Raw genomic sequence first — 14,725 nt, 5'->3', positions numbered from 1 at the left:
GGATGCCCTTGCATCCATCAACTTGGCGAGGTGAAATCTTCTTCAGGTGAGGCATTCCAATCCAATTTGTCTGTCTTGTTCTCCCTCTCTTTCTCACTCTCTCTCTATTCTTATGTCTCTTCGTCATTCGTCGCCTCTTTCCCGCCCTCCATATTTCCTTCTCTTTTCTTCCCGTTCCTTACCATGTCTCCCGGCATTTCGAACCCAACCCCCTGGGGATTTGAGAGACAATCCCACCTGGTACCCGTCAGACATGCCGCCGTGGATCAGGAACCAAGATTCGCCACGTCCACGTCTACGTCTACCTATGTTCATCCAGCTTCCAGTGCCGGAGACCATCCATCGCCCAGGACCACGAATCGAGCTCAACACGGATTACTCGGGACGGTGATGCGGCATGCCTCAGCCGGATGACATGCGACCAAGCTCCATCGGCTACTTTTACAGCCGCAGCTACTGCTGTAGTCGTCACAAGCGCTGAACACCGATCTATCTGCCCAGCGGCGCTCCCCGACGTGCAATCGGTCGCCGCTTTCCTTGAGTTTGAGGTACCTACCTTAACCTCAGGTTAGCTGGGAATGCCACTGACGGACAGCAACGGTTCGCTTCGGTTTACTTCGCACTCAAGGGACCGCGCCGTTCGGCCCCAATGTACCCCGAAGCTCCAGGTACCTGATCTTGGACCACAACCACTGCAGTCCATCTCCGCTACCACCAGCAGATCCCGTACCCGATACAACACCATGTCGTCGTCCCGTCTCCCGCCATCCTTTCACTCAAGGTTCCCTGTCTTCCTTCTTAGAGGCTGGACCGCCCCGGACGACAGCTTGTGCGACTGGAACGGCGGCGACGCCTCCCCCAGGAAATAGGGAGAGAGAGAGAGAGAGGAAGGAAAAGACGAAACTCTCTTTTCCCCCTTCGCCATCTCTGCTCCCACCCCCTCGTCACTCAGTTGCTCTCTTCATCTACGGATACCTTACGGTACTTGCGCTCTCCAACCACACTCCCTTCCGGGCCGTGGGCTAGGTAGGCCCTGTCTGCAAGTCATCGCCCAACGTCCAAGCAATAGTGCATCGGACTCCTTCGGTCTACTGAGCAGAGATTCATCCGCTTGGGGAGGCAAAGAGAGAGAAACCACGCGAGAAAGACCTGAGGAACAGAGAGTTGATGGCGCCAGGCCTAGCTCATGGTTGTTACACGCCCACCCCCTAGGTCGCAACGCTATGGTCCATCTCTATCGCCCTTTAGTCCACATCTCCACAGCCCTTAGGCCCCGGTCCACTCCCATCCGCAACCTCCAACCTTGCCGTCTCTTATTTTGTTTTTTTGACACCCACCCCCTCCCCTCACTTTCGCTCTGTCATGCAGTCCAGCGCTCGTCCATTTTACCGCAACAGGCGGCAGACCCGTCATTAATACTACCATCTCCACCGACATCCACCTGCTAACCATTCCCAGCTGCTTACCTTGCCTTGCCTGATCTCGCCTCAAGGGTCTTGGTACCTCGACTCAAGGAGCATTTCACTGTCCTCGAGGACTGCTCTCTCAGCCGCGACTTTTCCCTGACGCATCGCACTCTACCTTCTTGCCACGCCGTTGCCGCTACCGTTACCTCTGCTGGCCGGTGTTACTCCCTCTCAGTCATGTTTTGAAAATCCTCTCCAATTGGCTTTGGAGAGGCCAACCCAGAAAACTCGAGTGCGATTTTGCGCCTGCAGCTGTATACTACGAGAACTGAAGAACACGAGACGCCCAGCACACTGATCCAACTGGACCGACAAAGTCGCGCCACTTGAATATTCTTCGACCGCCCCTTGTAGGCTTCGCAAAACAAGATCTCAAGTACCACCGTTGCGACAATAAACTTTGAGCGCAACGAAGCTGTTCTCTTCGAGTCTTGGTCTGTTACATCGCAACAGGACCCGCGCCGCCAACTACCTCGGATTTTCCGACGCCTACCTCACGAAGCTGCCGTCTGAAAAATCATGACTTCTGTTTTACCTGCACATCCAACTACCTTTAAATCCTCGACCACGCTGCCCTCTGCCGGGCCTGCGACAATGGCGACGAATCACGAGCCGCGAGCGAGTCCGCAGCACTTCATCAAGCAGGAACACGAAAGCGGGAGAGGAAGACTGCGGGAGGTTTCCGAGGACAAGGATGCCGACATCATGGACGACGATGGAGACGAAGGAAAAGCCGGTTCATCCAACTCGGACGGTGGTCCTGCTAGGAAAAGACGGAGGAGTCGCAAAGGCTTGGACAAAAAGTTTGAATGTCCTCAAGAGGGCTGTGGAAAGAGCTACTCCAGAGCCGAGCACTTGTACGTGGTGCCCTGTACAGTCCATGTCCTACATGACTAACAACTCTTCAGGTACCGTCACCAGCTCAACCACACACCCAAGCAAATTTATGCTTGTGACTTTCCTGATTGTAGTCGCACTTTTGTTCGGCTTGATTTGTGTAACCGCCATAGAGACCGTCACACGGCCAAGGGGTCTGCCCTGAACCGTAAGGACTCGATGATGAGCCATATCTCCCCTACCACGGATCGCCCACCTTTCCCATTACCTGGGTCTGCTTCGCCCGAGATTAGTCGGCCGGGAACGGGCTTCGCCAATATGCGGCAAGCCCAAATGCAGTATCAGTCGCCCAAGGACGTATCTGGCAGTCCGTTCATCCAGGCAACCAACACCCCGCCGGGATACCCAATAGGTGTGCACCCTGGTGGAATGGACGGCTACATGCATCACGACAACGGGTACGGAGGCGTTCAGGCGCATCGCCCCCCGCAACAGTCTCCGAGCGGTCCAAGGCCGGTTGGACAGACCAACGGGTCTTACATGTCCCCGGTTGCCAATCCACACGGCTTCCACACCCAGCCGCACAATACCCCTCAGTCTGCGCCGTACACAACTCAGCAAAACTTTCCGCAATTCAACTTGCCGCCCTCCGACTTCTCCAACGGCGCGGGTAACGTACCCCGCGAGGGCCAAACATATGCGCCCACCACATCGGCCGAGTACAGTGAGCAGGGTCATCCCCAGCAGTCAGGTGAGATGATGCTGCTTGATCAGATGTCTATGCCTGGGACGATCCCCGTTTTTGGGAGCGACAGCATCTTGAGTAAATCGCCCTATGTGACGATTCCCGAAGATTTCGTTGCCTACCTCTTCAACACGCAACAAGGAGGTGAAGGCTCGCCCATGGGCCAGATGGTGGCTCCCGGGTATGTTAGCAAGTTGGTTTTAACCTTTGTTTGGCCACGGACTTCACTAACATTTTTGCAGCTACGGCGAATACCAGAATCCCTACAGTGTCCCCTATGTGGGAACAGAAGGCGTTCCTATGGGATACTTCCCTTCGGGGCCTCAACAAGTCATGGCTGTCAACAACCTGCTTGACCAGAATCTTCCAGAGGCCACAATCTCTGAGGAGAAGAGCCAAGAGATTTACGACTTCATCAACCAAAGGTTTCACGATAACGATGAAGCTCCGGCGATGCGACAACGTGAAAGCATCTTGGAGGGTGACCGCAGCGACGGCGATCACATGCTCAGCAAGCGGATGATGCAGGCTTACATTGGCTCATACTGGGTTCATTTCAGTGATCAGATTCCTATCCTCCACAAGCCGACATTCTCGCCCGACCGGACCCCGAATTTGCTTCTTCTAGCAATGATGACAATCGGTGCGGCATGCCTCGACAAGACACATGGCCAGAAGGTTACAAAGGCGGGTGCTCAGCTGTCCAACTTCCTGGCCTGGCACCTGAGATGGGAGATTTTCATGGACCCGAATTTCAGGCCCCCGGCAAAGCTGTGGCTATTCCAGACACTTCTACTTCTTGAACTGTACGAAAAGATGTACTCGACCAGAGAGCTGCACGAGCGAGCCCACATCCACCACGCAACCACAATCACCCTGATGCGCCGTGGAAGGTCCCTCATTGGCAAATCATCTCTCGACTCGCCACCAAACCCTCGAGACGACAAGACGAACAGCTCACGCCATTCCTCAGCATCTGGTATGGCTCATACCGCAGACGAGTGGTGGAATCACTGGATCACTAACGAGTCGACACGACGAGCTGCTTTTGCTGCTTTCGTCATTGACTCCATCCATGCTACCATGTTTGGCCACTCTACGGTCATGGTCACGCACGAAATGAGGCTGCCTTTGCCCTGCGATGAGGCCTTGTGGAAAGCTACGAGTGGTGCGGAAGTCGGCAGAGTCGAGTCCAATCTACTGTCCAACGGTGTCAAGCCCATCTCTTTTCTGGAGGGTCTCAAACGAACGCTCAGTGGCCAAGGCGTACAGACCAATCCATTTGGTCGCATGGTCCTCATGGCCGGACTTCTCAGCGTTAGTTGGCATATGAATCAAAGAGACCTTCAGGTCAATGTTCTTGGTGGTGGCGTGTCTCAGGCATTAGGCGGCAGAGACAAATGGCGGGGAACACTCACCAGGGCCTTTGATGCTTGGAAGGAAGATTTCGACAAGTCCCTCACAAGGACAGAAGGTTCTTCTGACCCATACCGCTACGACTCGGCGAAGAAGAATGACGCCAACGTTGTTTTCGAGAGCCGTACCGTCCTGCATCATCTTGCACATATGGCAATGCATGTTGACATTGTCGACTGCCAGATCTTTGCTAGAGCAAAGCGGCTTCTTGGACGAGCTATTGGGCAGCAAGATCTCAACAGTGCACAGCGAAGGATGAAGGACATTTGGGCACCAACTGCCAAGGCTCGCGACGCGACTTTTTATGCCCTCAAGTTCATCAGCTCTGTTCTCATACCCGATGGCGGCCACGCGCATCAGCCCAACGGCTTCAAGTACGATGAGCCGTACACTGCACGAGACGACGTACTCCTCAATAGGCCTTGGGTTCTGTACTTTGCTGCCCTTGTTGTTTGGTGTTACGGATTCGCTCTGGAAGGTCCCTGTCCTGATGTCCCACCCCCGACATCCAAGCAAGAGCAGTTACGACAAATGCGCGAGTACCTTTTGAAATATGGGGGCGCATCCTCGCCAGACGAGCTCAAGGCGATGAAGGGCATCAACGAAAACACGGCGATGCTACTTGTTCTCAAAGACTCATTCGAAACCACCCGGTGGGAGCTGTTGCACGAGGGCGCCAATTTGCTCAGTAATTGTCTCCAGCTGAACGCTGGGGCTACCACGATGTAACTGGCGAGTCGCGAAATTACGACCAAACTGCATTCGAGCCATTTTTAATTACGACTTACACATGGTAATGGCACGACTTATTGACGACTGGGAGGACTGACTTTGAAATATTATACCACTTCTTGCGACGACATGACGGGAGGATTACGGCCCCAAACGATGAAGTTCGAACAAATGGGAGCCAGCATGGACATATAGCTTGAACCCATTTTTTTTTTCCTTTTTGTGTGTGGTACTGTATCTATACCCCCATGATGCGCACGCCTTACCGCAGCGCGATGGATTATTCGTGGCATGGCAGCATTAGCGCTGAGATGGAAAAAGTAGGGTCTCGGAGAGAGTACATTGATGAATATATTCTTACCTGATCACATGCCATGTTCCCTTGCAATATCTAACACATGTTGGCGCCATACCTTTCCTGGTCGCGGTAGACGGCCCGCTGCCTGAAGAGAAAACGGACCTAGATGAGGACGGAACGTGGGACGCCCGTGGGATTGGAAATTCCACCTATCCAAGACCATGTAGCTCGGGAATTGCCGGTGACTTTTCTCTGCGTCGGAGAGGTGGCTCTGATGATTCCTCATGCAAGCTCGGCAATGTGAAGACGGTCGTCTGCCAAGGGAAAGCCGGCGACGTTGGCGAGTTGGAATTGTGGATCGATCGTATGCTCCGCTTCCGTTTGCTTTGGACATTAGAACCCCGGGGTTCCGGAGCCGGGGCGGGTCCACTTCCACGGCTCCGACGAGTGCGGGGCAACGGATTCGATGGCGCATTTTGATAGTTTGTCTTAGGTAAGGAAGGGAACTTGGTGATCTTTTCTACCCTGCCTTACGTCATGATGACTTTACCGACTCTAGTATGGCTTCTTGGAGAGAGAGAGGCTATTGGTACCCTTCCAAGAGAACAATTTGGAGGACGGGATAATCGGGAAACCGAGGAACTATTGTATCACTAGAGAGGTTGGTATCCGTAAAGGCACCTCCATCGAGAGAGAGAGAGAGAGAGAGAGAGAGAGAGAGAGAGAGAGAGAGAGAGAGAGAGAGAGAGAGCTGTGTTCGTCAGGAATTTGACGAGCCAATCTCAAAGGCATGACAACTTTTGCCTGCATAACACACACAGTGTCTGTCCGTCATTCTCCACCGCGCTGATACGCCGGAAGCTTACACACCCCTAACCTCCGGGGGTTGACCAGAGTGCAGAACTCCAGGCGGGGGAGCTTCACGGATCGCAGGCGGTACCCACACACGCCCGCCCGCCAGCCAGCCCGCCCTGCGATTCGGATAGGTACTCCGTACACAAAAAGTAAGTAGTGCCCCCCCGCACGAACGCTCGCTGCATGTGGTGGTTCCAGGTTCCCGCGTGGGGAGGTTTTCGTGCGGTGTGGGTTTGACCAACCGGATAGACGACGTAAGTTTAAGCTTCCGATCCGCTGTTTGTCTTCCCTGCCTTACCTTACCTTACCTTACCTTGCTTTATTCTTCCCACCTTCACTACCTTGCTACCCCCAAGAAACGTTTCCTCTCATCGTGACCAGTACCCAGACCAACCCTCGTTCAAGATCTTGATCCCCGATCCCACCTGTCCGTTTCTTAATGACACATCCCTCTCTTGAGCTGTGAGCACCCACATACACACATACAAGAGGCCGCAACCGCAGCGGCGCGGATAAGCTCCCCCTCCAGATGGTCGAATCCAACGGGGCGTCGTCTTCGTACCCATCGTCGTCGCCCAAGATGTCGCAGCCGCCGCATCAGCAACAGCTGCTGCATATCAACCTGCTGCCGGCAGAGATCCTCCATCACATCTTTTCGGGCCTCGAGCCCCGCGACCTCGGACGTCTGCCCCGCACATGTCGGTTCTTGCACTCCTACGTAAAGGGGAACCAGAAACTTTGCAAGGACGTGTATTTGAATGCTCTTGTATGGAACAAGTCCCCCCCGTCCCACAGTTACCTTTTGTCTTGGCGTCGCATTGGGGGAAGGGAAATGGTCTAATTCGCGGTTTTCGGAATAGGACACACCTAAGCAGACTGGATTGGATTGGGAGAGGGAACTGCATGATTTCGTGAGACTTGGTCTCGTTTGCGCCGGGGATAGTGTCAACGAAAAGGTGAGAGAGATTCCCCTGTTCACTATCGTAAAGACTCATATGGAGAGTTATGAGCAACCCAATTCTCATCTATGCTTTGTAATTAGTCCCGCGACCTCCTCCCATTCGTATCCGACGTCGCCAACAGGCTGCTACAACATGCCTCCCCGACGGGCGAGACGCAAAACGACACGGGCACCCACGCCGTCTCCCGCAACGCCGCCGCCCTGGCCAACTTCTTCCACGAGGAGGACGCGCGGGTGGCCTTCCTCTGTCGTTCTCACATCTTTGATCGCGCGCGCGGCGACATAGCACGCCCGACGAGCAGCAGCCGCCGCCGCCCGCAGTCTTCTTCATCGTCGGCATCCTCCCCCTCCGCCTCCGCTTCCCAAACGGAGGACCCGACCGCCGACGACATCCACCAACAGAGCGCAAAGCTCCACTGCCTCTACGGCCGCCCCATCTTCAACTTTGGCCGCACGCGGTCCTCGCGCGTGTACCCTTACGCCGCGTGCAAAGTCTACGACATGCGGCAGTACACGACGCGCACGAAATGGGGGCCCTTTCGCGACGACGATTCGGGGAGGGTGGACTGGGAGAAGATGGAGGCCATCATGATCGTGCTGGGGAGTAACATCAAGTCGCAGCGCCTGACGGCAAAAGTGTTTTCCAACCTCTGGGAGAAGCCGTTTGCGGGCTCGTGGTCGGGGAGTTACGTCCCCTCGCCGGGCCGAGGGATTCGCGACCTGGATTTGGAGGATCCGTACGGTGTTGCGGGCACGTGGTTGCGGGTGGTTTGCTTCATCGACTATAACGATTTTTTTCACTATAATTTCCCCATCGGAGAGGAGCCGCCGCCGATCGAGGTGCCGAGGCCGCCGCTGGACGTCGGGGAGGCGACGAGGATTATTCTGATGAAGATGTATGTCGTTGATGTGCAGCCGCCCGGGGAGGATGATGGGAAGGAGCTGCCTGTTGTGCATTTTGATGGGTTGTCGCGGTCGGTTGATGATTCGTGGGATGAGAATGCGCATTCGCAACTTCGTGGTAAGTTTTTCTCGTCTCTTTTTTCTTGAAAGAAAAGGCTTGATTATACGAGAGAAGAAGAGCCTTTGCTTTTCTTGTGGGTTTTCTGTTAAATTTTTCGACTGATTCTAATTAGCTATCAAAGGCACGGTTCGGATGACCAAGGAGGGCGAGGTGCGGTGGACGACGTTCTCCGTCTTCAACGGCCATGCGCGGTGGCGGAGCGAAGGGATCCAGATTGGTGGTGTCGGGTCGGCTCGCGGCGTCATGGGACACTGGTTCGATACGTATGTTGTATCCCCCTTCTTGCTTTCAAACCCCTTACCAGTATCGACCAAGAAGCAAAAGAAGAAAAAGAAAGAAAAAAGAATAAAAAACCCAATTCTGAATGAGAGAGGAGATATAGCTAACCTCCGAGACTTATAGAGACTACGACCCCCACGGCCCTTGCGGGCCCAGCGCCTACTTCAAGGTCTCGGACCGGGCCCCGGGCCCCAAGGACGGCGACGACAAGAAGATTGACATTCACGATTTCCTACCCATCATGGACTTTGACGCGGAGCTGGCTAGCAACGAGGACGACGACGAGGATTTTGTGGTCGGGGAGTGGGGGGAGGACGAGGATGACGACGGGGATATTGATGACGAGGAGCTGGTGGAGGATTTGGCGGCGTTGGCGGCGCCGGATCTCGAGATTATGGACCTTGTGCTGAATGGGCATCATCTTATAGAGCAGTGAGATGGTCATTTATGAAGTCTGGTCTTTGGGGTTATGTATTCTTTTTCTAGCTTATGTGTAACGTCTACGACTGTATATGTATGACCTTGTCGGTAATAGATATCGTGTGTTTCACTCAAACATCTCATCTCATCCATACTCCTTACATTTCGTATTCCCTCTCAAGGAACAAGGTAGAAACAAGGTCTTTCCCCCCAACTACAACTTGCTCGCGGGCGGATCAGTATTGAACTTGTGATGCTCACACGTCGCCAACACCGCCCCGTCGCTCCGCCTCGTGAGGGTGCCCCTGAGCTGGCACAGCGTCCGGCCAATCTGGACAATCTCGCACTCGACGAGGCACTCTTCGCCGTTGGGGGCCGGGCGGAGGTAGCTGCAGTTGATGGTGCGGGAGACGCCGAGGAACTGCCAGTAGCCCGGCTTGTCGTTGACGAGGGCCAGCGGTAGGGTGGTGAGAGAGTCGAAGAGGGTGGCGGCTGCGCCGCCGTGGAGGTTGCCGGCGCGGTTGCAGTGCTCCGGGAGGACTGTGAAGGAGAAGGTGGCGCGTGGGGTTGGCGTGAGGGAGGTTGAGAGGAGGGTTATGGAGGGGATGAGGGCGCCCATCCAGTTCTGAGGGGGTTTTCCAAGTCTCATGTTAACTGTGTTGAATGAAATGAATGAGAAGGGAGGTAAAGGGGACGTACACCGAATTTGAAGTTGCCCGCATCGTCCTTGTCTAGGTTGAGCCAGGCTTGTATGCGCTCTTCGCCTGCCTTGGCTTCGAAGACGGACTTGAACTGAGATGGGATGCCCATGATGAACGAGGTGACGACGTGTGAGTTTGGGGGTGAGAGTGAGAGTGAGAGAAGAAAGTGAGAGTTATTTGGCGCTGACAGCGAGTCGGTCTCTATCTGTTGGAAGAAAGCTGGATCAAGTGAGGGTATCGGTGTAACGCTAGACCACAAATCATCAACCAGAAGACTATAACTGAATAGACAGGCAATCTATGAATGAGCCGCTGTCTGAAATGAGAATGATTGAGTTGATGATGCTATAATCCAATTGAGTTTGGTTGGGGGTCCGAATGGGTACCTTTTCTCAGGTACCCTTCCATTTCCACAGCAAAATGGCCCCCGCTGGCTTCCCCGGGTTCTTGGTCCCTATCTTCGGCACGCTAGTGGAACTGCCTCGGCAAATCCCTTTCGGTACGTTCAACCTCCCACTTCTGACAAACCAACCGCCGACGATAAGATAACCACCACCTTACCTGTACGGAGACCTGCAGCCTCCTACCTTATTATCACCAACCCACCCGACGACGCCTGATCCGTCATCGCCATGCTCAGATAACCCGCAACTCACTCCTTCGCATCCGCGCACTCGCAACACAAAAAAACCATTGAGGGAACCGCCACCACATCAACCCCGATGCCCGCCCGCCCTCGCCCACCATGGAGTTCATGACCGCCCTCCGGGGCTCCTTCGACGACCAGAAACCCTCCCTCTTCGAGCTCATCTCCGAACAGCAGCTCAACTCTCTTCTCCCGCCCACCATCCGATATCTCCTCACAATCGCGACCCAGAGATACCCGCGCTACCTCCTGCGCGCCCTCAACTCCTTTGATGAGCTCTACGCCCTGCTCATGCTCCTCGTCGAGCGCCACTACCTAAAGACCCGCGGCGGCAGCTTCACCGAGAACTTTTACGGCCTGAAGCGCGAAAAGGCCCTGCACGCCGAGATCCCGCGCGCCAGCGCCTCCGCACCGGGCGTTGTCCGCGACACCCTGAAGCTCGGCACGAAAGACATATGGATGAACCTCGCCGTCGCCGTCGGCGTCCCCTACCTGCAGAGGAAGCTCGATGAGGGTTACGAGGTGAACGCGCCGCGGGCGCTCCTCGGCGCCGCCTACACCCAGATGCCGCCCAACCCGACGCTGAAGCAGCGCTTCCTGCACTACTACCGCTGGTTTCTGCGCAACATTTACCCGAGCGTCAACGCGGCCTACTACTTTGCGCTGCTGTCGTTCAACCTGGCCTACCTGTTTGACAACAGCAAGTACCACAACCCGTTCCTGTGGCTCATTGGCACCCGCATGAGGAGGATGACGGGCGCCGATTACCAGGCCATTGACGCGCTCACAAGCGGTGGCGGCGGCAAGGCGAATGGAAAGGCCGGAGCGCCGCCCGGGTGGAGATCCCTCTTCTCCCCGCGGGAGATGGGCCCGCGTCTGCTTTCCAGCCTGTCTCTGCTGCTGCCCATGAGCATCTTTGCGCTCAAGTTTCTCGAGTGGTGGCACGCCTCCGACTTTGCCAAGCAGCTGTCGCGCAAGGCGTCCGAGACGCTGGATCTCCCGCCCCCTGTGGTCTCGGGCTTGGGGGTCGGCAAGGGAGGAGCAGGTGCTGCCAGGAGCGGCGGCATCGAGACGGGCAAGGGCAAGGAGAAGGCGGTCAGCGGCGACGACGAGTCGGCGGACGCGGCTGTTCCGGCTGCTGAGACAGCGCCTATCGCGACGCCTTCGCTGCTGCCCATCTACACGGTCACTGCGCCCGAGGACTCTTCGCTGTGCCCCATCTGTGAGGATCCCATCGTCACGCCGACGGCGTGTCAGACGGGTATTGTGTACTGCTACACGTGTATTCACCGCTGGGTAGAGGGTCTGCATCCCATGCAGGAAGATTTCATGGGAGACAAGGAGGGAAAGTGGGAGAGCGGACAGGGGCGGTGTGCGGTCACTGGCCGACGCGTCCTGGGAGGCACGGAGGGGCTGAGGAGGATCATGGTGTAAGACTAGTGCGGCTGTCAGAGGGCATTTGGATCAATAGCTTTCCCTTGACGAGAAAGAGTCGGGGTGAGCGTTGATGGGAGGGATTGCTTAAAGGTGGTGGGCATAAGCCGAAAAAAGGCCACGGCGTTTGGGTCACGAACTTTGTCTTTTTTGTCGCTCGTATGCCATATCCACCATATGAATAATATACCCACTCATGATCTAGAGCATCTGTGTCCTTTTTTTTTTCTTTTTTTTTTTTTTTTTTTTTGTGGCTGGCTCTGAGAATTTCGGAGGTGGAAAGCCGGGTGGAAGCAAGGGTCGGACTTGAAGAATGCGGGACTTGGAAAACCTCCACCGATTGGAATGGAGGGGAGGATGTCTCACATCGGGGCGGTGGTCCGGCCCCACGCCCACCCGATCCCTTTCTTCATGATCTGGCATTCGATACAAGTTTTCTGGGTGCACTTCTATTGAGTTTCACGTTTTTTTCACTCAAGTGTCGTTCAATTCTCTGGGCGGCACCTCCTGTCTCGCCGTCAAAATGTCTCGGTCTGCCGAGTCTGCCACGCTCGGAGGGTTTATGGGTAAGAGTATAACCTATGAAGGCAACTTTTTGACTGGAGCTAGCGATGCTTGCATTCCTCCTGTTTCCCCTTCTTTCTCTCGCCAAAGTTGCTCCCCTTCCTTGACTTTCTTCTTTGGAGTGGATATTGCGTGGTTGGGCTTCTCGAAATGGATTACCTGCGTATTGAATTCTCTGTAGTCTCCCACCAGACCGGTCCAGCTTTCTTGTCCTTTTTTTGGTTTTCTGTCTCTCCACTTAGGTGTAGCCTGTAGAACTCGCTCTCTCGTCTGAGGCTCTGAGGAGCTACTCTTTATGGAGAAGCAAACGTCACCTGTCCTAAACGGGCCTGCTTTGAGGAGGCTGGGAGGGAGATGGGGATCTCGAGAGCCCCCCAAGGGCTTGGGTTCCTTGGATAAGTCCTTGGCCCAGACGGCGGTCGAGCAATGCCATTCCTGACCGGACGTGAGGGCTGCGATGATGGTGGTGTGGCTCTCATGTGGAGGAGGGGCAGACTTGAAAATCCATTCGTCGAGGTTCGCATCTTTGGTGATTTTGTACCTGGATCAGTCGCAAGGGAGATTTTGACGAGCAAAGGGTTATAAAGAAACTACACGCCCTCTTTCTAAAGGGTCTCATGACATCTGGTCTCTGTTCGATCATTGAAACTGAGTCGTGGCGTTTTCTCTCACTCTCCTTCTCTCGATCTCTCTCTGTTTATCTGAATCAACCAGAGTCTCTCGTTGACGTGTGTATGCCCATCGGTTTCCGATCATCGATCACTGACGCACCAGACCTCTCTCGCTCTATTCCAGTTGTTTTAGGGTGGTCACTTATTACACTCTCTTGAATCCGGTGACGCGACAATCAAGGCAACAAAAAAAAAAACTGCAGAAGACACGAAAGAGGGTGTAAAGGAACAGTAGGAGAGGAAGGGAAAGAAAGAAAGAGAGAAGCCAACATGGCGTACAGCTTATCGCAGTCGTACTTTGGTGCGAACCTGATTTCAGACTTCAACTTTATCAACTATGCCGACCCGTCCAACGGCTTCGTAAGGTACGTCTTTTTTCCCCTGCTCACAGACATCGTCCTCCATCCTGTTATTTCTGAATAGATGAACTGACGGCAAGGACGTTGTACAAAATCACAGATACCAGAGTCAGCCCGACGCCCTCTCAAAGGGCCTCTACTTCATCGACCCGGACACGCAGGCCGTGACGCTGGGCGTGGACAACAAGAACACGTACGGTCTGAGCGACGGCCGGCCGAGCTTGAGGCTGGAGAGTAAGAGGCAGTATAATCATGGCCTCTTTATCGGTGATTTCGCGCACATGCCGCCGTCGGTTTGCGGGTTGTGGCCTGCGTGTAAGTTGTATTTTCTCCTCTTTTTGGTTTATGCATCTTTGGCGAGTTTTTGAGGGGGAGTCAGACTCGTTGAAGATGTATCATCTTACCTCTGTTGGCTCGATAGCTGACACTGAATTTTGGGTAGTCTGGATGTATGGACCGGACTGGCCTACAAGCGGAGAGATTGATATCATTGAGGGCGCGAACCAGGCTACGAAGAACATCATTTCTGGACACTCGTGAGTCTTGTCATCTACCCACACCATACTAAATTATCGGCTCTAAAACAACAAACCTAGCACATCCGGATGCCGTATCCCAGACTCCCCCGCAGCTGCCGGCCAACCTCTCCTTCTCGATTGCGAAAGCCCAGGTGTACGTAACCCTCTCAATGAAGCCCCCGTCTCTCTCCTCTTCGTCCTTTGGTGATGTGTGATTGTATCTTCTCTCGCTAATAATGCACCAAAAACAAGACCACCAACAACGCTGGCTGCAACTACCTGCCCCCGGCCTCGGACACGCACACCTACGGTGACGCCTTCAATGCCGTCGGCGGCGGCGTCTACGCTCTCGAGTGGACCTCGGAGGCCATCAGTATCTGGCACTGGCCGCGACAGAGCATCCCGGACGACATCATCGCCAAGAATCCGGATCCGTCCGGCTGGGGCTTGCCGTCTGCGCTGTTTGGGACGTCGACTTGTGATGTCGATACGTACTTTAAGGATATGAGTATTGTGATTCAGACGGTATGTTTTGCCCCAAGCTGTGTAGGTATCTTACAAGTTACGCTGACCTTGAGATGTAGAACTTCTGCGGTGATTATGCTGCCAACATCTGGGGCCAGGACGGAGATACCTGTAACCAGCGGGCGCCGACGTGCGTTGAGTATGTGGCGAACAATCCTACCGCATTCGCAAACGCGTAAGTCATCGAACCCTACTCAAATATTCTCCCTGGAACCTGCCTGACGAGAAGCGAAAAACCAGGTACTGGGAAGTCAACTACATCGACGTCTACGAA

General features: G+C 54.6%; 5 protein-coding genes across 5 annotated transcripts; 4 read left to right on the top strand and 1 right to left on the bottom strand.

Annotated features, from left to right (window-relative positions):
* Window positions 1-1,985: 1,985 nt before the first annotated feature.
* On the top strand, window positions 1,986-5,193 carry N0V96_005812 (uncharacterized protein; the record flags this gene model as incomplete). Its single annotated transcript, XM_065757501.1, has 3 exons — window positions 1,986-2,323; window positions 2,375-3,241; window positions 3,291-5,193. 3 exons carry the CDS (start codon window positions 1,986-1,988, stop codon window positions 5,191-5,193), a joined length of 3,108 nt encoding a protein of 1,035 aa, XP_065613844.1.
* Window positions 5,194-6,929: 1,736 nt separating this feature from the next.
* N0V96_005811 (uncharacterized protein) lies at window positions 6,930-9,049 on the top strand (the record flags this gene model as incomplete). Its single annotated transcript, XM_053189572.2, has 4 exons — window positions 6,930-7,115; window positions 7,392-8,331; window positions 8,447-8,597; window positions 8,737-9,049. The coding sequence occupies 4 exons, from the start codon at window positions 6,930-6,932 to the stop codon at window positions 9,047-9,049; spliced, it is 1,590 nt and encodes a 529-aa protein (XP_053053025.1).
* Window positions 9,050-9,247: 198 nt separating this feature from the next.
* N0V96_005810 (uncharacterized protein) lies at window positions 9,248-9,843 on the bottom strand (the record flags this gene model as incomplete). Its single annotated transcript, XM_053189573.1, has 2 exons — window positions 9,248-9,658; window positions 9,733-9,843. 2 exons carry the CDS (start codon window positions 9,841-9,843, stop codon window positions 9,248-9,250), a joined length of 522 nt encoding a protein of 173 aa, XP_053053026.1.
* A 636-nt stretch (window positions 9,844-10,479) lies between these two features.
* PEX12 (ubiquitin-protein ligase peroxin 12) lies at window positions 10,480-11,814 on the top strand (the record flags this gene model as incomplete). The annotated part of the gene is made up of 1 exon (XM_053189574.1): window positions 10,480-11,814. The coding sequence occupies one exon, from the start codon at window positions 10,480-10,482 to the stop codon at window positions 11,812-11,814; it is 1,335 nt and encodes a 444-aa protein (XP_053053027.1).
* A 1,505-nt stretch (window positions 11,815-13,319) lies between these two features.
* On the top strand, window positions 13,320-14,630 carry N0V96_005808 (uncharacterized protein; the record flags this gene model as incomplete). Its single annotated transcript, XM_053189575.2, has 6 exons — window positions 13,320-13,414; window positions 13,509-13,723; window positions 13,851-13,944; window positions 14,005-14,080; window positions 14,179-14,451; window positions 14,511-14,630. The coding sequence occupies 6 exons, from the start codon at window positions 13,320-13,322 to the stop codon at window positions 14,628-14,630; spliced, it is 873 nt and encodes a 290-aa protein (XP_053053028.2).
* Between the last annotated feature and the right edge of the window lie 95 nt (window positions 14,631-14,725).

The sequence above is a fragment of the Colletotrichum fioriniae genome, assembly GCF_027942845.1.
Source record: "Colletotrichum fioriniae strain IMI 355084 chromosome Unknown scaffold_6, whole genome shotgun sequence".
Taxonomy (NCBI): Eukaryota; Fungi; Ascomycota; class Sordariomycetes; order Glomerellales; family Glomerellaceae; genus Colletotrichum; species Colletotrichum fioriniae.
This window is presented reverse-complemented; position numbering and strand designations above follow the sequence as displayed.